General features: G+C 49.6%; 1 protein-coding gene across 2 annotated transcripts; it reads left to right on the top strand.

The window, feature by feature from the left end:
* The first annotated feature begins 730 nt into the window (after positions 1–730).
* Positions 731–12258, top strand: LOC107401504 (protein AMBP-like). Of its 2 annotated transcripts, none has more exons than XM_076564347.1 (12): positions 731–805; positions 1185–1306; positions 1421–1490; positions 2346–2406; positions 2787–3048; positions 3857–4021; positions 6625–6767; positions 8378–8454; positions 9651–9767; positions 10504–10605; positions 11282–11328; positions 12137–12258. In XM_076564347.1, exons 7-12 carry the CDS (start codon positions 6700–6702, stop codon positions 12149–12151), a joined length of 426 nt encoding a protein of 141 aa, XP_076420462.1. In that variant the 5' UTR covers positions 731–805; positions 1185–1306; positions 1421–1490; positions 2346–2406; positions 2787–3048; positions 3857–4021; positions 6625–6699; the 3' UTR covers positions 12152–12258. The 2 variants fall into 2 exon arrangements, with proteins under 2 accessions (XP_076420462.1, XP_076420461.1); XM_076564346.1 differs by lacking the exon at positions 1185–1306 and adding an exon at positions 5237–5547 and having other exon boundaries at positions 764–805.
* The last annotated feature ends 8199 nt before the right edge of the window (positions 12259–20457 follow it).

Here is a 20457-nt window from a genome sequence, read left to right as displayed (position 1 = left end):
TTATGACTAGGAACAAGAGGACAGTCCAAGCCCCAGGAGGTAAAGTGTGCCTTGCCATGCCTGGCTGTTCTATGTGGGTTTTGGGAATCAAACCCAGATTCTCATTCTTACAAGGCAAACACTCTACTGACAGCCATTTCCCCAGCTCTTCAGTGTCCTTTTCTGTGAAATGGCGTTCACATTAATGTGACATTTTAGAGGGCCACTTTGGGAATTAGATGGTGAACATGTCTAACTCTCAGACCAAGACCTGGCAGCAAGGATCAGCTGAAATGATGCCAGGCTGTTCTTAGGAGCTCTGCCAGGCATTGTGTTTTCTGGACCTTTACAAAGGGGATGGAAAGTCAAACTTGTAGAGTTTCATGTACCACACTCAACACATACACCTGACACATGGCAAGCTATAGTTAGCATCGTGACTGCTAGACCTACTCCTGAACTGTCACCAGGGCAGACAGGTTCCCTCCAGCACATAAGTTTACTGGCGTGAATTAGCCTGTGCCATTCAGCAGCTCTTAATGAGATTGGTGTTACTTGAGGCTGATCCCCCTTATCAGTGGTGCTGAGAACTGCGCCGCTCACAATGCTTAATTTCCCTCCATGAAGCCAATCTGCTGGGGATGTCTCTCTGTAAGCTGTGAAAGTGTTACTCTGATTGATTGATAAATAAAACGCTGATTGGTCAGTAGCCAGGCACAAAGTATAGTATAGGCGGGATAAACAGAGAGGAGAATTCTGGGAAGTGGAAGGCTGAGTGAGGAGTTGCTGCCAGCTGCCGCCAGGAGAGGCAAGATGTAAAGTACCGGTAAGCCACGAGCCACGTAGCAACTTATAGATGAATAGAAATGGGTTAATTGAAGATATAAGAGCTATATAGCAAGAACCTTGAGCCATTAGGCCAAAGAGTTTAAATAATATAAGCGTCTGTGTGTTTATTTGAGTCTGAGTGGCTCCGGGTCCTGGACAGGACTGGAGATAACTCCAACTACAACAATCCTTTAACCGTGATTCAGCCTGGCCTGGATTCAGCCTGGCTTTGCACTGGATTGTGGGGGAGGCACTCTCTGGCTGTGCTGGACCAGCACAAAGCAGCCCTTCAGGACTCTGAATAAGCCAAATGCTGGGAATAGTGGGGCCACTTCCTGGCTCAGCCATACTTGTATCATAATGGTTTTGTCTTCCAGCTGCAGAGTATTGGGGAAGCACCCCCATACAGACTCATGCCTCGTTACAGCTTCCCCTAGTTGGTGGAAACAGGGAAAGCTCAGGGGAGGAGAGGGAGAGAGGAGAGAGGAGAGGAAGAAAGGTAAGGAGAGAGAGAGAGAGAGAGAGAGAGAGAGAGAGAGAGAGAGAGAGAGAGAGAGAGATGCACGTCTCTCTCCATTTTCCTCTCCTGAGACTTTTGTGACTTTGTCCCCAGTGCTGAGATGATTTCCCTTCTCGGACCTCACTCTCCTGTGCACTCATGTGTGGACATGTCCTCTCTTTGGGTGAGTGCTCCTCCCCTGGCTTCTGCCTCCCATCAATATACTCTGCCTTAGATCATTTCCTCATTTGCCGGCCACCTCCTCAAACCCTGTCAGGGTCCCTCTTCTGTTCCTAGAGACAAGGTTGAAAGAATGAACACTTGAATAGCCATGATGTGAGAGTGAGGGTGTAGGCTTGGGCTATAAGCTGAGTGACCTTGAACAAGTCCTCTCCCCAATGTGTTCGTCTGAACACTGAGACAACTAATGTCTGCTGTGCTGGGCTCCTGGGTGAGCAACATCATCCCCACCTTCAAATTATTCCAGAATCATCATGATTCCTGTTAACTTTGGGCCCCCTGGGAGGTCCCTCAGCTTCTACTTTGAAATAAAGAAGAAGAGGGAATGGGGGATCCTAAGTCTGCCTGTCTTCTCTCCCTACAGCCCCTGTTAATGTTTAAAAATGGTTCAAAGTCCAGATGGCCTTGGCTGGGGTCCCCTCTGCTTGCTCTGGTTAATAATCTCAGGAGTGCAAACATCTGGAGCAAGAAGAGAGACCTGGCCATCCTGTGTTCACCTCACCCCCACCCCTGCCCCACTCCTTCCACTCATGGGCATGTTGAGTACTAAGTAAACTCCCAGCTTGCCCTCACTGCAGCAGGTTGTACTATGAGCATACGGGCTTGTCCCCAAGAGTCTGAGGTCAGAGTTGGGGTACCCTGAGTTCTTTAAGTTTTTCAGCCTGCCAGGAAGGTCAGAAAGGTCATGTTGGAGGCTAGAGAGTTGGTTCAACAGTTCAGAGCAGTGGCTGCTCTTCATGAGACCCCAAGTTCAATTCCCAGCACCCACATGGCAGCTCACATCTGTCTGTAACTCCAGTTTCAGGGCATCTGACACCTCACACAGACACACATGAAGGCAAACCACCAATGAACATAAGGTGAGAATAAAATACATATATATAACTTATTATATATAATATGTTATTAAATATTATATATCAATTATGTATAAAACATCTTATATATTGCTATATAGTTATATGAATATATAACCTTACATTTTTTATAGCATTGTATGTTGTTAATATTACATATTAATATATTCATATGGAATAGATATCTATAACTCTATAAAATATATATTATAAATATATTATTATATAATAAATTATATATATGGATGTATAATGCATGTAGCCCAGGTAGTAGGAGAGAGTCACTGGGGTGGGCATGGACATTCACAGACTGCATCTACAAGTGGGTCTCTCTTGCCCTCCAGGTGGACTCAATGGTAACTGTCCTGTCCTCTCATTTACAGATAAGGGGAGAGAGAAAGCTGTCCCAAGCTACCACAGAACAAGGAGTCAAGACGCCTCACTTCTGCTTCTCTGTTCTCCATCTCAGTTCACCTCCTTGTGCCCAGCGTTAGTCAACCGTGAAAGACTGAGAAACTGGGCTGCTGAGATGGTTTAGTGGGTAAAGGCCTTGCTGCCAACCTTGACAAGCCAAGTGTGATCCCTGGAAACCACATGGTGGATGGAGAGAGCGGACTTCCACACGTTGTCCTCAGACGTCCACAGGTACCTCCACCACAGCACATGCACTGTGCATGTGTACTCCAGTCCATACTATTCCCAATCTATTAATCAATATTAATCTATAAAAAGTCAGAGAATCAGGAACACAAAAGAGGGTAACTATGACAGAAAGTTAAGCCAAGACAGTTGCTGTGTTGAACTGCATATGGAGGCCTTGTGCTTTCTGTCAACCAGAGCCCCCCAAAAAAGCAAATTCCATCCATGGACAAGCTGTCAGTTATGGTGCAAGGAAACCCTCTCATTTACAAATAGACACATGTGCTCTGGATACCAGCAAAAGGGGACTGTGTCTGCTGGGCCTCACAGGAGGAAATAGCCCACTATTTGCTCAGGCACTGACTATGGAAGGGAACCCCTGAATCTCCCAGGGCCCTTGCTCTCAGGAGACAGCTGTAACAGGGATTCCTTGCTGCATGAAGGAATCTGTCACAAGAGGAGCAGGGAGGTAGGAAGGATGGTGGCTGGGACCCCTGGAGAAGAGAGAGGCACATGGAGACGGATCATAGTATCATGGAAAGGAGTTTTTAAAAACTCCTTTTAGAATATGTAAATCTAAAGGCCAAAGATGGAGCTCAGCTGGTAGAGCTCTTGCCCAAGATGCACAAAGCCCTGGGTTTAACCCCCACCACAGCATAAACCAGGCAATGGTAGGGCGTGCCTGTGATCCAGGCACTCATGACATGGAGGCAGGAGGATCAGATATTCAAAGGCAGTTCTGACTCCAAATGGTTCAAGGCCAGGCTGAGCTATAAATCCCTGTCTCAAAGAGAAATTTTTGTTGTTGCTTTAGATGAAAGGTTACTGTGTTACCCTCCTTGGGCTGCTGTTGCAAAAGACTCCAAATCCCTAGGAACAAAACAAAATAAGTGTGTCATCCTGAACCAACTTGCCATGACTGATCTAAAAGGAAGACCCTGATCTGGGGTTCTGGACGGACATACATCTTGCAGAGGTGGTAAGTTACCCCACAAAGACAATTCAGGGATAATGCTGCTGCCCACTGGAGTAACCTCTTCAGCCCTCTGTGGTGGTATTGTGTTCCCCAAAATATTTTGCACCCTAATAAACTTATCTGGGGTCAGAGACAGAACAGCCACTAGATACAAAGGCTAGAAAATGGTGGCACTCACGCCTTTAATCCTAGCACTCCAGAGGTAGAAATCCCTCTGGATCTCTGTGAGTTCAAGGCCACATTGGAAACAGCCAGGCAAGGTGACACGCCTTTAATCCCAGAAAGCGAGCCTTTAATCCCAGGGAGTGGTGGTAGAAAGCAAAAAGGTACATAAGGCATGAGGACCAGAAACTAGCAGCATTTGGCTGGTTAAGCTTTTAGGTTTTGAGCAGCATAGTTCAGCTGAGAGCCATTTGGATATGGGGACACAGAGGCTTCCAGTCTGAGGAAACAAGATCAGCTGAGAAGTTGGCCAGGTGAGGTTAGCTGTGGCTTGTTCTGTCTCTCTGATCTTCCAGTGTTCACCCCAATACTTGGCTCAGGTTTGATTTTATTAATAAGACTCTTCAAGATTCCTGCTACAGCCCTCACCCCAGGGCTAGCATCCAGATACTGATGTTAGCTCTGCTTATGGGTAAAGAAAAGAGAGGCCCAGCAACCTTTCCAAGCTCACACAGCAGGAGGACCACAGGAAGCTGCCTGGCTTTGGAATCTCTGCCCTTAACCTCCAGGTGCTCCCTCTCTCATGGTGGGGCCCTGGGTCATTCCTGTCACTCCTGGGAGACTCAGGACATATGTCTGTGAAAGGGCCATGCACAGGCTTCTGAGGTGGGTGTGGGGGGTTCAGCTGGGTCCTGATACTTCCACTGTGAGAAACCAGTGTGGCTCCATGAAGGGACATCATCCCTCCTTGTTATATTGATCATCAGGGATTGAGAAGCTGGAGATGAAAAAGAACCCTGTTGCGAAGGATGCCAGGGCCTGGTCTCGCTCTGCAGTCAGCTTTCCCGGGTCTTAGTTTTATCATGTGAGAAACAAGGCAGAGCAGGCTAGCTCACTGGCATGAGGAAGCATCAGCGGATGTCATTTTCTGACTCCCCCAGCCCCTGTTTTCCCTGGGGAGGGTTAGACCTACAACAAAGCCTCTCTAGGGTCTGAACCCTATTGTGCTTGGTCAATGTCCCTTCGGAGTCAGGAACCATGACTTCCTGTCCACAGAGTTGGACCTGGGCTGGACTGCAGGGATCGATTAAAGCTGGCCCAGGACCCTGATTGACCAGGCTGAGCAAACACCACGGTCCTCATATAGCTCCAGCCTCTTCCCCAGCTTCACTCTGCAGCTGACCCAGGCAGGGAAGTAGTCCTTTGCTTCTGCACCACGTGGTGAAACCTCAAAGGCCAAAGACCCCAGAGCCATGCAGGGTCTCGGGACTCTGTTCCTGCTGCTGGCTGCCTCTCTGGCTTCAAAGGCTGACCCAGTGGAAACACTTCCAGACATCCAGGTTCAGGAGAATTTCAGCGTGTCTGGGGTAAGATTCGCTTCTCTGGCTGAGATGGCCACAATGGTGGCATGTCTATGCCACTGGGCCTTGCTGGCCAAGGCCTGTCTGTCATGGGATGTCTGTCTGTCTTCCCATCTTATACACAACATCTCAATCCCTAGGGCTCTGTCCTGGCCTGATTGTTAGGTAGGTTATTCTGGGATTCTCTGAAGCTACAACTCCTTTATATGTCATTCAGTCTGTGGGGCCCTCTGTGAGCCTAATGTCTTCCCAGTCTGCCCTGTCCTCACAAGTTCCCAGAGGAATCCACATGTGGCAGGAGGCACAGGATGAGCATGGGCCTGTGAGCTTTGGGGACAGACCTGTGGGATCATGGGAGGAAGAGAAGCAGGTTGATGGGGATGAGGAGTATTAATCTAAGGGTACCCTGGCCTTTGGCAGGCATGGCACTCATGTGTCTGTGTGGATGTGTGTTTATGCAAATATTTGTATATGCATGTGTGTATGTGTGTGTACATGTATGTATTGTGGAGCCAGCAGCCCTATCATTGTCCTGAATCATAAAGTGATATGTCTGGGGGGACCCTGTCTCCATGGTCTATCTGAGGGACTCTCAGAACTCTCCAGGTGATTTTCTATACCTTAGGACAAGGAACAGGTGTGCTGTGGGTCTAGGGGTTGGAAGGTCAGCACCATCAGCATGGAGTCAAGGGGAAGAGGTGGTTGGCTGGTCCCACAAGGCCCTATCAGGTTTGTCTCCATGGCACGTCCACAGGCTGCCTCACAAGGTGTCGGACACTGCTGTGGAAAGTATAAAACCCAAGCCTCACACTCCTGAGCAGTGGTGGCTGGAGTTTTCAGAGTATGCAGTCTGGACTCTCTTGCCTACCGAGGTATCACAGACACTTTACATCTATGGAGTACACCTTGTGTAAGGCAGGGGGAGCATTGCACACCTCTGCCCTCACTGTGCTGTGCCTGGAATCCATTATCAGTTTAAGACACTATCCTAAAGGGTTGGCCCTTCAAAGAAGGAAGGGGAATGTGAACATGTCTTCTCAAAGGCCTGGGTGAATCCAGATCCTAGCTTGTGGTTCTTCCTAGATCTATGGAAAATGGTTCAACCTGGCGATAGGCTCCACCTGCCCGTGGCTGAGGAAGATTAAGGACAAGATAAGCATGAGCACACTGGTGCTGCAAGAAGGGGAGACAGAAGCAGAGATCAGTGTGTCCAGCACCCGATGGCGGTGAGTGGGGGCGCAGGAGCGACCAAGTTCCCAATACCCCCCACCTTGTCCTGGAAACCACAGCTAGGACTTTACCTCTGAGTCTCGGGTGTCACTTCTATCCACCCTCAACAAACACATTGTGTGCCTCTCAGGGACCGTGCCTCCAACCCTAGGCTTCTTGTCCAAGCTGCCTTTCCTTGGGGATACCTCGGCTGGGGAAGGGAACAGCTACCCTAGGGACCTAGCCAGACAGCCTTGGTCCGGCAGGTCTAGGGTGGAGTTCCTAGACTCTTATCACTCCTTAGTGCTGGGAAACAGCCATCCTGAAGATCTGCCCCTTTCCCAAGCCCCTCCCACCTAGCCTCTCTCCACTTCTGCCACTGAGGTAGAAGCCTCCTCCCTCCCTCCTTCCTTTTCCTTCCTTCCTTCCTTCCTTCCTTCCTTCCTTCCTTCCTTCCTTCCTTCCTTCCTTCCTTCCTTCCTTCCTTCCTTCCCTCCTTCCCTCCTTCCTTTCTTCCTCTATCCCTCCCTTCCTGTCTCCTGCAGCTGGTCTTCTTCCCTTCCCACCTTCAACCTCACTCTTTCCCTCTGATCCAGTCTTCACCCAGCAAACAGAATGACCTTAAATAAAGAAACCGTACCCACTGAAGAGAACCTTCCATGGCTTCCCACTATCCTCAGTATTAAAAGTGAAATCTTGGGGTTGGAGAGATGCTCAGAGGTTAAGAATTTTGGCTGTTCTTCCAGAGGTCCTGAGTTCAATTCCCAGCACCCACATGGGGGCTCACAACCATCTGTAATGAGATCTGGCTCCCTCTTCTGGCCTTCAGGGATACATGCAAACAGATATACATAATAAATAAATAAATCTTAAAAAAAAAAAAAAAGAGTGAAATCTTGATGCAGCCTCTAGGTCTTTCAGCTCTCGCCTCTCCCTGCTCCGTGCTCTCCCATGATCTTTGGAACCCTGGGCAGCAGATCTTTCAGTTCCCGGTGGCCTTCAAGCTCTTAGCCCTCCAGAACTTGGCACATTTCCCTGCCTCTCTGGCCTAATTCTGTGAGTCCTTGGAATGCTAGTTCCATGTCATTTCTTCCAGAAAACTCTCCTGGACCCCCAGGTTCAGGCCACATCACATGGCCTCTTGAGTGCAGTGTTTCTACTTATTGTGTGATGTATACACTGTTTGTTATGTTGTTAGGAATACACTGTTGGCATCTGGCCCTGGCTGGACTTTGTGGCCCCCATTATGGCAAACCCCACTCAAGGCTCTCCTCTGTGTCCCCAGCATGTGGCACAAGAGCTATTCACAGGTCAAGGAGTGATCATGAAACTGCAATAGCTAGAATACTACATGATCCATGATCAATGCTCAGTGATCTTCCTGATGGCCACAGGGGGCCATCATCCCCATAGGGGACATCAGGCCATGACTGAAAGCTGAGCATTGGTCCACCGCTGCCACCAGGGTAATGTGCAGAGATGACAATGTGACTTTACTGCTCACCCTGCCAGGAAGCAGGAATAAAAAGGGGATTTCCAAGGTCTAGGATGACTATGAAACAAGATATTTGGAAACATTCATTTCCAAATAAACACAAAAAGGACATTTTGGCTTGGTCATTGACAGGAGAGGTGTCTGCGATGTGATCTCCTGGACCTATGAGAAGACAGACATTGATGGAAAGTTCCTCTCCTACAATCCCAGTGAGTGTGGGGACACACCACAGTCCCTTCCCTCCCCTTTCTCTCCCCCCTACCATTGCGACCTTCTTTCTGGCACATCTGAGAAGTCATCCAGGCTGCCCTCAAATGTTTGGGCTCCACAGCTCCTCTCATTTAGCATCTGTCCAGAACTGGGAGAGGTGTAGATTGCCAATGTTAGCAGCTCCCCACACGCAGGCCTCATGTTTGGTTCTAAGCGACAGAGGAATGTGGGTCCAAATTGACTCACAGATTAACACCGTCTGTGAAATCTCCTCTGTGTGCCGTATTATTGTGCATGAGATGAACACTGAGAGTTGACAGAGGACGGGAACATTGATGAGGTGAGCAACAATAAGTAGATGAATGGGATGACAGATGAGTGGATGGGCCATCTGAAGACAGGTGGATGGAGTGACCAAAGGAGAAAAGAAGAAAAGGAAAGACAGACAGGAGAGAAGGAAGGGGAAGGGTGGAAGGAAGAAGGGAAAGCGGGGCATGGTGGTTCATGCTTATATTCCCAGCAATAAGGTAGAGGAAGAAGGACCAGAAGTTCAAGGGCATCCTTGGCTACATAACAAGCCGAAAGTCCAGCCTGGGCTAAATGAGACTCTACTTTTTTTTGTTTTTTGTTTTTTGAGGGCTTCTTTGGGTGGGGGGGTTTGAGACAAAGTTTCTCTCTGTAGTTTTGGAGCCTGTCCTGGAACTCACTCTGTAGACCAGGTAGGCCTCAAACTGACAGAGATCCGCCTGTTTCTGCCTCCCGAGTGCTGGATTAAAGGGGTGCACCACCACCACCCAGCTTGAGACTCTTCTTTAAAAAATAAAAAAGGAGAAGGAAAGAGTAGAAATGGAAGGAGAGGTGATGGGGAAGGGTAGAGAGAAGGAGAGCGGGAGGTTGGGAAGAAGGATGAAAGGGATGAAAAAGAGGGAGGTGAGCAAAAGAGAGGGAAGGAACCAGGGAGGGAGGCAGACAAGGAGGAATGGACCTGCAGGGGATGGATGGACTGGAGCTGGGTAAGTCAGTACTGTCTAGCAGGTGGAGAGAGAGGCTGATGCTGGAGGAGAAGGTGAGACCCTGGAAGGGTCATGTGGTTGTGGGGAAGGATGCAGGCGTGCTGAGTGGAAGACAGTGATGGGCCTCTAGGGTGAAGGGCCTGACCACTGACACCTCTGGTCTGCCTGTGTCTCCCTCACAGAATGGAATGCAACCTTGGAAACCTATGTGGCCCACACCAACTATGACGAGTATGTCATCTTCCTCACCAAAAAGTTCACCCGGGACCATGGACCCACCATCACTGCCAAGCTCTATGGTAAAGGCCTTGTCAGTGAGCCTGTTGGAGCTGGTGTGGGAAGAGACTGTTACTCTATGGACCATGGGGAAGGAGCAGGAAGTTTGCTTTTTCTTGGTGCGAGAACTCTGGTTAGGGAGGGACAAGGGGTTTTGCCTTGAGGATGAAGAGCCCAGTCTCCCTGGTGAGGATGACTTCTCATTTCATCTCCAGAAGGAACTCCTGGGGCTGGGAGACAGCTGATGCCATGAAGTCAAATTGGGATTCATAGAGCCCACATAAACACAAGGTGGGCATGGTCTCCTGCCTGTAATTCCAGTCAACAGGGGACCCCCACACATGCTGGAAAGTAGACTAGCGGTGTCAGTGAGTTCTGAGTCTGAATGAGAGACCCCGCCCCAATGAGTAAGGCAGGAGAGCAATGGAAGTTGATTTCCTCTTTCAACTCCCAGCCTCCACCTGCACAGCTGCCCACATAGACAAACACATGTGCACCCATGAAAATGGAAAGGGGCAGGGAGAAAGTGACTCCAGGGCCACCAGAGCCCAGACAGAGCCAACAGGAAGAGCCCTGAACAAGGACCCAGGACCTATGATGGGCCCAATCTCTCTCTCTCTTGGGGAGCCATATTTCAACAGTGTGTCAAGAAGACTAAATGGCTCAATCCTTTCCACACTTTTCACTGGACACAGTCACCCTAGCTGGCCAGCCTGGGTGCCTTGGACTTTAGGTATCTCCTCTGCTTTCTATTTGCAGGCCGGGAGCCACAGCTGAGGGACGGTTTTCTGCAGAAGTTCAAGGAGGTGGCCCTGGGTGTGGGCATCCCTGAGAACGCCATCATTTTTATAGTTGACAGAGGTAAGTGACATCTTGGCCCAGTCTTAATTTTGGTCCTCCCATCCTTCCTGCCCACAGAGGACATCCTCAGTCCCTGCATCTTTCCTATACCACTCAGAGACGAACAAGTCCTCTCCCTTTCTACAGGGACTGAGAGAGCTCCTGGGTTCCTCCCAATTCTCAGAGCTCACAGTAGCAGACCCAGCATTTGACCAGTTCCGTTCTTGTCCCGGGGTCACGAGTCTCCATTCACGTATCCACAGACACTGCTGAGGAAGCAGCAGAGCCTTGGGGTTGAGGGCACAGACTCCACAGTCGGGTACCCACATTCAATTTAGTGGTTCAAGCAGAGAGGCGTGGCTTCTGGCCAGCCTTCCTAGAGCCTTCCTTTCCTCATCTGTCAAATGGGATAACAATGTTCTTCCCCAAAGGCTGCTCTGAGGTGTCAGTGAGTTAAAGCCATTAGAGACTGCAGCATGGTGACTTGGAAGTGCTCTGTAGATGCCACTATCATGGACCTCCTGAGGATACGGATGGGATGTTACTGGGGCAACAGATGGTAGTGATGGTGCAGCCAGCAGTCTGTGGCAGGACACGTTGTTTACTTGGTACCAAACAGAAGTCTGGGTCTAGGATCTCTGTCTGCCCTCCCACACCTGGGTCTCTTGCTCACTCCTCGTTTGTGTCCTCTGCCTAGCGGAATGCGTCCCCGGGGATCTGAAGCAAGAGCCCACCTCACTTCCGGTGAGTATGTCTTCCAGCCTTCCTCAGCAGCCCAGGAAAGCAGTCAGGAGCATCCAAGTAAGGAGTGGGGCCTGGAGAGTCCAGCTGTGGACTCTTTCTGGATGAGCTGCCTGGTCTACTCTCTGCCTCAGCCTCTCACCTCGGAAATGGGCCAAAGCCAGGGACATGACCTAGCTGGTCCTGGCTGGACCAGTGAAGATAATAATTCGGCATCAGCAGAAGGCATGTGGGGCAGCTGAGAATCTTGGTGGAGCTGGCCTCCGGATCCTCCCTGTTAACCACAGGGACCAAAGGGATCCCCCTCCCTTGCTTAGTGTTGAACCTAGGCCCTGTCACATGCTAGGTGCTGGGCTTTTTTCCTTTTTAATGATTTTGTTTTGAGACAGGGTCACAGTGAGGTGCTCAGCCTGCCTTGAATTTTCCCTCTAGCCATGGAAGGCCTTGATTTATCATTTTCCTGCCTCATCTTCCTGAGTAGCTGGGAATACAAGCCTGTACTACCAGGCCTGGCCACGAGGGAAATTAGAAACCAGCTTTAAGCTCTTGGAAAAAGGCTCAAACCACCCACCTCTCCAACTTCTCAGTACCCACTGTAGGGTTAGCGCTCAGCTGGTAGGAGCTGCTCCCAAAAGAATGACCAGGATATGGTGGCCACTTAGCATTCTCAGGACCTTGCTATCCCCACTGGAAAATGGTACCTATAGCAAATCAGAAAGCCAGGCTCTTCCATGCAACAGCCATGGGAGAGAAGTCATTTAGCAAGTAATGTTTCAACCCATCCTAAGCCTGAGTGACTTTGTATCTGCAGGGTACAAGGAGCTAATACAGAACTGAAGGAACCGGTCTGCAAGCCACATGGTGGCCACTATCCCTCCCATTGTGGGCTGGCCCAGGTGGTCTGGACCCCAATAAAACAAGCTGTCAACTCTGTGTGCCTTCTGTGTGTTGGAGTCTCTCTGTCACGTTGTTGTAGTACGGGGACTGGAGAAGGAAGCTCTGGGCATGAGTAATCCAGCCTTCCCAGGAGAGAGAGACACAATGGGACAACTTCCTGGAGTATAAGATCCTGGCTGTGCACTGCTTCAAACACAACAGCTCCTAATTCTGCGCTTGTGTAGAGGGGAGGGGGGGAGTATTTTCTTTTACTAAAACAAACAGGAAAAAAGGAGGCCTAGAATCTCGGGCACTTGTTTCTAGAAGAGGTTGGTTGGGGGTCATAAAAACCCAAGGAGAAATAAATAGTGATGTCCTGGAGTGTTCAGGTGCCTGAGGTTGTCGCCACCCTTGTCACACCCAAGTCCTTTCTGGTGGTTCCCTCCACCTGTTAGCTTGTCTCATCCACATCCCAAATTACCTGGAGCTGTAGCACCGGATGTTTCTCCAACCTGACCTGGAGGGCCTGTCCTCTGGGGTCCTCACCTGGTCTTCTGCCCTAGTAGATTGTCTCCTGGCCTTCCCAGTGCATCTGCAACAACCAGCTGGGCCCTTGAGCAGAGTTTAAAGCACTGGGCAGGGCTGGATTCTCGCCATGTAGGAAAGAGAGGAGGTGGTGGGCTGGCCAGAGGAGCTGGAGGACAAGCACGCTCCACAACCATGCCGTGTTGTCTCCTGTAACTGGTACTACCGACATCTACCCAGTGCCTCTATGGTGGGCAGATAATGAGCAGAGGGTGAAGGTTCCCGGCTTGATGATGCTTTTGAGTGGAAAGTCATCCCTGCAGCGGAAACCAGGCCAGTGCTCATGGAAGTGACCGTATTCCCCAGACTGATGGCCAGTTCTGCAATGGGATTGCTTTTCCCGCCCGTAGGCCATTTGGTGAAGTGTTCTGTCAGGCAGAGAGACGAGTCTAGAAGATTCTATAGTCTCCTGAGACACACAGACACTACCTTGTCCTTCAAATTCTGCAACTTGGGGTTTCCAGTTTCCAACTGAAGAGATTGTCTGGAGGGACAGGACTTACGATCATGGCTCCGGTTTGAAGTAGACAGGGTAGAATCCACTAGGGAGACAGGCAATTGTGCGGGAAATTTCAGGAAGGTCCTCCAACTGGGGCTAACAAACATCATCACCCTGTATATCCATCCCCATACACCAGAGCTGCCAATGAGTGTTTGAGGTACCACTCTGAATCGGGGCACTTTGGACTGGCCTGGGGGACAAATGTTTAACAGAGGGTAGAGGTTCCACATGCTGAATGGCTCCCACCGCTGGGTGGAATGTCAGGTTCGTGGTGGTGTGTTTGTTGCATAGTTCTAAATTTCCTAATAAAACCAAGTGTCCTCATGAAAATCTGCTCATGGAGGCTTTGAGATAAGATCCTTCTATGTAGCCCAGGCTGTCTTCACACCAATGATTGTCCTGCCTCTACCTATCCAGTGCTGGGATCAGAAGTGTGCGCCACCACACCCTGGATGGGCTGCTCAGTTCTTGTGGGAAGACACATCAGGGGTTTGGGTCGTGTCCTGAGCATACATCATCCTGTGGCTCACTTGTCCCATCTCCAATTTTCTGTCTTGAAGTCACGTCTTTCTGTGACCGTTCTGTGGAACACCCCCACCCCCACCCCCACCCACAGGCTTCCCCAGGGACTTGCTGCAGCTTTAAAGGGACAATGGTGTACCCTAACAACACAATTATCCTCTGCTGGAATGGGGTGAGGCCTGCCTGTAACTTAGTCCCAGAAATCCACACCACTCATCTCAAAAGGGACCAAGATTAATTCCCGGGAAGCTGGCCCTTACCGTGAAGAGTCACACAGCATCTCCAGTCTTGCTGTGGGATTTTGGTGGTTACTAACCAGATTTCCTTGCTACAGTACACATGCAGCTGCTTAATAAACACCTTAAATGGTCATATAACCCAGAGGCTGGCCCTTCACTGGTGAGGTCCACCAGCCATGACCTGGCCTTATCTGACCCTCAAGGCCTAGGGAATTCAGGCACATCTGTGGATGCCACTGACTTCCTGATAATGGCAGCCATGGAGAAACTTGTGCACCAACTTTACCTGCTGGCACACAGAGGTCCATGGTTCCCTTGGAGAAGCTTCCATGGGGCATGCCTGCAGGGCAGGGCTGTTGCCCTCTGGGAAGGGCCCAAGTTTAGAGATGACACCTACAAATAATTTGACAGGATTTTTCTAGAAGACTCAAGTGACTCAGCTTCTTAGAGTGGAGTTACCCTCCACTAGTCTGGGACATGGGTGGAGCCTGAGGTGGGAGGGGCCTGGGCTTTACTTACCTGGAGACCAAGAAGCAGCCTTTCCATGCTGGGCTCCCTTAAGGCACTCTATCCTCTACATAGGCCTCAGTTCATTTTCTGGTGTGATCTTTTCTCCCTCAACTTTGAGTCTATAGAAGAAAAGCATGAATGTCCTCATATGTGGCATCAAGCCCTGAACAAGTTGTGGGAGCCAACTCTGGTGTGTGTAGAGTCCCAATGCTTTCAAGACTGGGCTAGTCTTCCCCAGGAAATGAATGGTACATAGGACAGTTGTTAACACACATATATTGCATGGGGGACTCTGGCCAATGTATTAGAGGTACAAGATCCTCATGGACAGCTCAGGGGCCAGCTCAGGCCCACTATGATGTGTGCCTTATGTACTGAACCAGCAGGACTGATTAACTCCATCCCTTATTCTGAAACAAACCTCTTCAAGCCATCTCACAGCAGGTCACTGTCTCCTTGGAAACTGTCTCTCATAGCCATTAAACACTGGCTGAGCCAGGTCTATGCTGTGACAACCAGTGACCCCAAGAGTGGGCAAGTATGACCTCAGAGTATGACAGGCTCAAGCCATCTTGGTGCCTGACCTGTCCTCCTCACCCAGCCCTGTGCTAAGTGGATGGCATGGCCCAGCTCCACCCCTAAGAAACACATCACACACCGGAGGTTCCTAAAGTCGTTTTATTGTAAAACCATAAATACAACACTGACATGAACTTGTGAACACACTAGGCGACTGATCCTCTAGTCATTGAAAGGATGTCTTTTTGCCTTGGCATCAACCAACTGGGAGATGGTTTGGGAGTCGGGGGAGGAACTGATTCTTGGGCTGGGGCTTTTGGTGACTTAAGGAATGCAGTGGAACCTTTTTCTTCTCCATGGGAACATTCCACTTTTGGACAAGAACAGACAGGTAAAAACAGCAACATTGAAACAGCTCAGTTTTAAATTTTATTACTTTGTAAAAATCTCTCTTTTTAAAATTTTTTTTTCTGTCCCTTTCCTCCATTTAACATCAGTAAAATTTTTAAACATCATGAAATCGACTTGGCTGTAAAATGGAGAAACAGTATCCAAACCAAAACAAAACAGCCCAAAGGACACACATAAAACCCTAAAGAAACCCGCAAGTTTGGCCTTGGGAGTTTATGTATCACAAGAACCGGCAACTCAACCCCCATGCAATGTGGCTCCTTGAAGGACTGCTGGATCCACACCATCGATACAGGAGACCACCGACATCTTTGTTAATTAACACAGCAAGTGTGACACTAGGTAACTTTTTTTTTAAATACAGTACATGGTACACAGGGTCCCTAAGATAGCCCTGCATAAACCCCCGTGAAGACTTGAGCCAAGCGCTGGCTGTTTATAAAAATATTATGTTGCTACAAAAGTATAAATTAATGCTACTGGTATTAAGAAATATTAAACACATAAAACTTATAAGGATTAAGAAAAATATTCATTAATACCTGTAGAAAACTCTGGCCTAAAAAAGATATTTTTTTTGTGTGTGTGTTTGCTTTTTTGTAAATTTTTTTGTGTTTTTAGTTTTTTTTTTTTTAAGATGACTTGAGTTTCTTGCACTTGAAGCGAGACACGGATGTGTCTATGGTATTGCCTAGAACGTCTTTACTACTGAGACAGGATGGGGGCGCACACATGTGGTCACTGAGTAGGAGGGCAGGAGGGATGGGGGCACCAAGGCGTTCTCAAGATTTACCTGATGTGAACGGATCACCCACATGAAGTTGTGGGGCAAAGGAAAAAAAAAAAAAGACAGGATCAGGAGACAACTGAAAATAACTCATGCCTCTTAAAAAATATCTCTGCTCCAGGTTGTTGTACAAAATGGTTTCCTGATGCTTGGGGTCCAGAAGGCCCTGCCACATGGCTCTTGCTCTTTCCTGGCTGGCCAGACCCTCAGCCTGCATCGGGCCACAAGCTTGAGCCCTGCCTGGGAAGCCACCCACCCTGGCTGGGTGGGAGAAGGGTCCCAGGAGAGCCTTCGGGCACCTGGGTTGTGGGAGGAGCCCCCCTTCTGGCTGGCCTGCAAATTCAGGCCCGAAGGACAAGGCCAGGCTGTGCCCTTTAGGAACTTTGGTTCAAAGAGTCAAGGTGCCCAATGGGATGCTTGGGTGGGTAGGACCTTGGTGGGTCATGATGCTCATGCCAACCCTAAGCCTTGTCAACTTCCCATACGGGAGTGGAACCCTGAAGGTGCCACCCTCTTCCATGTGAGGACTACATCTGCTCAGAGACCACAGGTTCCCTTGGTCCAAGCCAGGGCTCTCTAGACTGCCATCCTCAGATCCAAAGGAGACAGGAAAAAAAAACAAACAAACCACCCCAGCCATAGCATCCCCCTGGAGCCCCTGTCAAGGGGAGACAGGAAGGAAACCCAAGAGAGAACACTGTATCATTGGTTCACCATAACTGGCCTAGCAAACATTAGCCACAGTGAAAGGGAGGGCCGGCCTCCTTGCCAGCTCTCCCACTGCCCTGGGGACTGGAGCCCTGTGCACTGTCTCCAGGGTATAGCCTGAGACTCAGTCTCTTGGTCCTGCCCCCCAGAAGCCTTCCTCTAGATATATTCCAGACACAATAGTGTCACAGCACTGTCAAGGCCAGGCAGCTCGGGGCTGGGCCCAGCTCATGGATACCGAGGGCCCCTCTTCAAGCACGACAGGGCAAGGTCTGGGTGGCATCTCACAGGGTATCCCTTGACCTACGTCCCAGCTTTGATCCTTCTTGGTGACCCTGTGTCCTCAGGGTGAGTATGTATGGTGCCCAGACTCTCCTCGGCTGTCCCCACTCCTTGGGCAGCCTAGCCTGAGGCCAGGAAAATAGGGGACCTTGGGCTCCAAAGCTTCACAGTGGAAAACATGCCTTGTAGAATTCTTCCAACTCTTCAAAGTGCAGGAGATAAAATCTGTCAAACTGAAATGAAGATTCTTCCTTCCTAAAATCCTGGAGCTGAGTTCTCATCAGTATTACCAGCTGCCCTTCTCACCAGGAGACAGGTACCTTTCCCTCAGCCCAGAGCCAGCCCCACAAGGCCAAATGTGAAGCCATCAAGTGGGATGGTGACATCATATGTGCTGTGGCCCATGGCTTCCTGTGCAGGCAACCCCTAGGGATGAAACACAGACAGCTGTGCTCAGCACCCATCTTGCTTCCTGGTGAATGCCATGCAAGGGAGGCTTGGCAGGTAGACCTGGGTGTTGGGAACAGAGTCACGTTGAGAACAAGTGTTTCCATGGATAACGACTCCTCACAGACCTGAGACCTCTTGAATGTTGAATCCCAGGCCAACAAGCTGCAGGCCTTGGCTTGGGCTTCATTGGGGGAAACAAAGTGACCTCAGATTCACGGAGAACCTTGCTAACGGAAGTGCATCTTCTCTACTTCCATGTTTGGATTCAGGGATGTCAAAGCAAAGACCATTTTTGGCCAGGGAATCATACAGCTTGAGGTAAGCTATGAGAACAGGACAGAAATGGCCCAGCTTCCTGGTCTCCCAGACCCCAAAAGCCTATGATGTGAAGACCTTTAGTGGTCACAGAACCAGGAGGCAGATGACAAAATCTTTCTGAAGGTCAAGGCCAGCCCAGGCCATTGGAGAGGAACTGGAAGAGCCCATCTTAGTGCTTTGGCTGAAGTAGAATTTGGTAAGGTGGCTATTGCTGTTGATGGGGCCTGTGGCTGGGCCTGGGAGATCTTTGGGATTTATTGAGCTGTTTGCTGCAGGATGTGCATGCACTGTGAGATGGCCCACATGACAGCAGACACCGGGCACAGTCTTTCTGGTTGATGACACTAGAGAGAAATGATTGACAGCCTGCCACCTTATAATCTGTGAGGACGAGGCAGCCTGGGAGACAGGTTTCTGAGGACTGACTGGGGCTCACATTGAACCTACAGAGGCGATCTCAGCCCAGGGATGCCAATGAACTGGACAGGATGTAACGACCTCTGACCAGGAGCCTGGAGTTTCACACTAATGTTCTTTCTGGAGGGCGAATGTTCCATGCTCCGAAAAGAATGCTTGAAATGTACATCTGGGCTTGGCTGATGGTCAGCCACTAACAGCAGCTCAAACCAGCTCTGCCTGAGGATCTGTTCTCACTGACCGCACTCAGCACCCAGTGTGGCTACAAGTGCCAGGTTGTGTCCCCTTCCCCAACAGCTGAGGGAGACTGTCCCTTAGCTATCCAGAGCCCACCTCCTGGAATGTTCCCCAAGCAGTCTGAAGACATTCCTTCATTCTTCAGGGAGCGACTCTGAGTTCCTGTCTAGATTTCTCCACTGTGGACAGAGGTTCCTCTGATGGTTAAGACCCAAGTTGAAGACACTGTGCTGAAAATGCCTGGAAGTCCCCCTGGAGGAGAGAGTGTATGGTGGTTCCTGAGAACATAGCTTGCTGGAGTGAATGTGAGTATCGCCTTCTCTGATTTATCTGTGTATCTGAGACTCTGCAGAAGAGCTGGGTTCGTCTTGTGAGGCAGGGAGTGCAGGCTTAGTCCTCAAGGACAGTGTTCTGAAACCTTGAAGAGAACCGGAAGCCTTTGTGTCTTTAAATCCCTCTTCACTCCTGTCCTGCTGGGGACTGGGGGGAGAGGGCCATGGGTACAGTGCTTTTTGAAGTCGAGGTATCTTTCAGTTGAATAATGCTCTATGACTAGAAGAGGAGGGCAGTCCAAGCCCCAGGTGGTAGAGGTGCTTTTGCAAATAGCCCCACAGGGGTGGACATTCTCAGCCTGATGTGTATGCACCCCCATCCCACAGCTGTGGTCACTGAAGAATCAGGGATACCAAGGTCTTTATTTATGGGGTGGTTGTGCCCGTCATCCTCGGAAGAGAATGGCGTCCCCTCTTGGCATCTGGTCTGTGTGTAGAAACATTAGCTCCTGGCCAGGGGGATCAGAGTGAGGGCTAACAGCCCCTTTCACAGCATCGAATCAAGCGCATCCACCCACAGGATGTTCAGCCAGCAACGTACTGTGCCCCACCACCGCCCTGACTACAGGTCTGAGGTGCCTGTGAGGACCTCTGAGGGTTATAAGCTCCCAGAACCCCTGGGGTCTGGGGAGGGAGAGGGACTGTGGGTCTGGTAGACACAAATGTGGAGTGAGTAAATCACAGTCCCCGCAGAGCTGGAGGTCAGCATGTGGTGAGCAGCAGGAAGGGGCAAACATTCATGAGGTGGACATTCACACTACCACAGGCAGGAACCAGGCAGCAGCTCTCGCGTTGACATTCAGGACCCCAAAAGCCACATGCTGCCCACTATGGCTTCCACCAAACCCCACAGTCAAAGAACCACGTCTCCTCTCCACTCCCTACTCCAGACACACAGCTATATCCTTGATCTTTGTTTTGTGAGTCCTGAATACCACCACTGAGATGAGCTAGTTTACAGTGTGACTTGAGCACTAGAAGGGGAAGAAAAACACGAAACAAAACTCTAGAACATAAGTTACGATATTCAGTGCCTCCCAGCAGAGTCTAAGTCAATGTGAAAAGAAATTGAATCCCCCAAACGATAAAAAAAATTGCTAAAGCATTGGAGGAAAAAAAACAAACAACAAACAAACAAACAAACAAAATGAAAAAAACCTTGAGTGTAGAGTCAGTTATACATCTCTGGAAAAAAAAATGTCCTTTCTCTCTCTCTCTTATATTAAAAAGTAAAACATCAGCTTTATATTTTTAAAGTCTCCTTTCCTGATTTGGGGAGATAGATAGTGTGTATTCTAAGGCAGCTGACCCAGACATCCAAGGGGAGGTCACGGGTACAGCAGCTTAATGCCCTGAAGGTGAAACAAGAAATGAAGTCCAGTGCAGAAACTGTCCATCTGATGCAGTTTGGAGAGTCTGTCAGAGCAGCCGGGCCAG

The sequence above is a fragment of the Peromyscus maniculatus genome, chromosome 2 (genome assembly GCF_049852395.1).
Source record: "Peromyscus maniculatus bairdii isolate BWxNUB_F1_BW_parent chromosome 2, HU_Pman_BW_mat_3.1, whole genome shotgun sequence".
Lineage (NCBI taxonomy): Eukaryota > Metazoa > Chordata > Mammalia > Rodentia > Cricetidae > Peromyscus > Peromyscus maniculatus.
Note: the sequence above shows the minus strand (reverse complement) of the source record. Positions and strands in the feature narration are given on the sequence as shown.

Bases quoted from the DNA above. Each gene is read 5' to 3' on its own strand.
- LOC107401504 (XM_076564346.1), top strand. From the start codon at position 5,434: ATGCAGGGTCTCGGGACTCTGTTCCTGCTGCTGGCTGCCTCTCTGGCT. The intron at 6,768-8,377 runs GTGAGTGGGGGC...GGTCATTGACAG, and splicing joins GTGTCCAGCACCCGATGGCG to GAGAGGTGTCTGCGATGTGA. The intron at 8,455-9,650 runs GTGAGTGTGGGG...TCTCCCTCACAG, and splicing joins GTTCCTCTCCTACAATCCCA to AATGGAATGCAACCTTGGAA.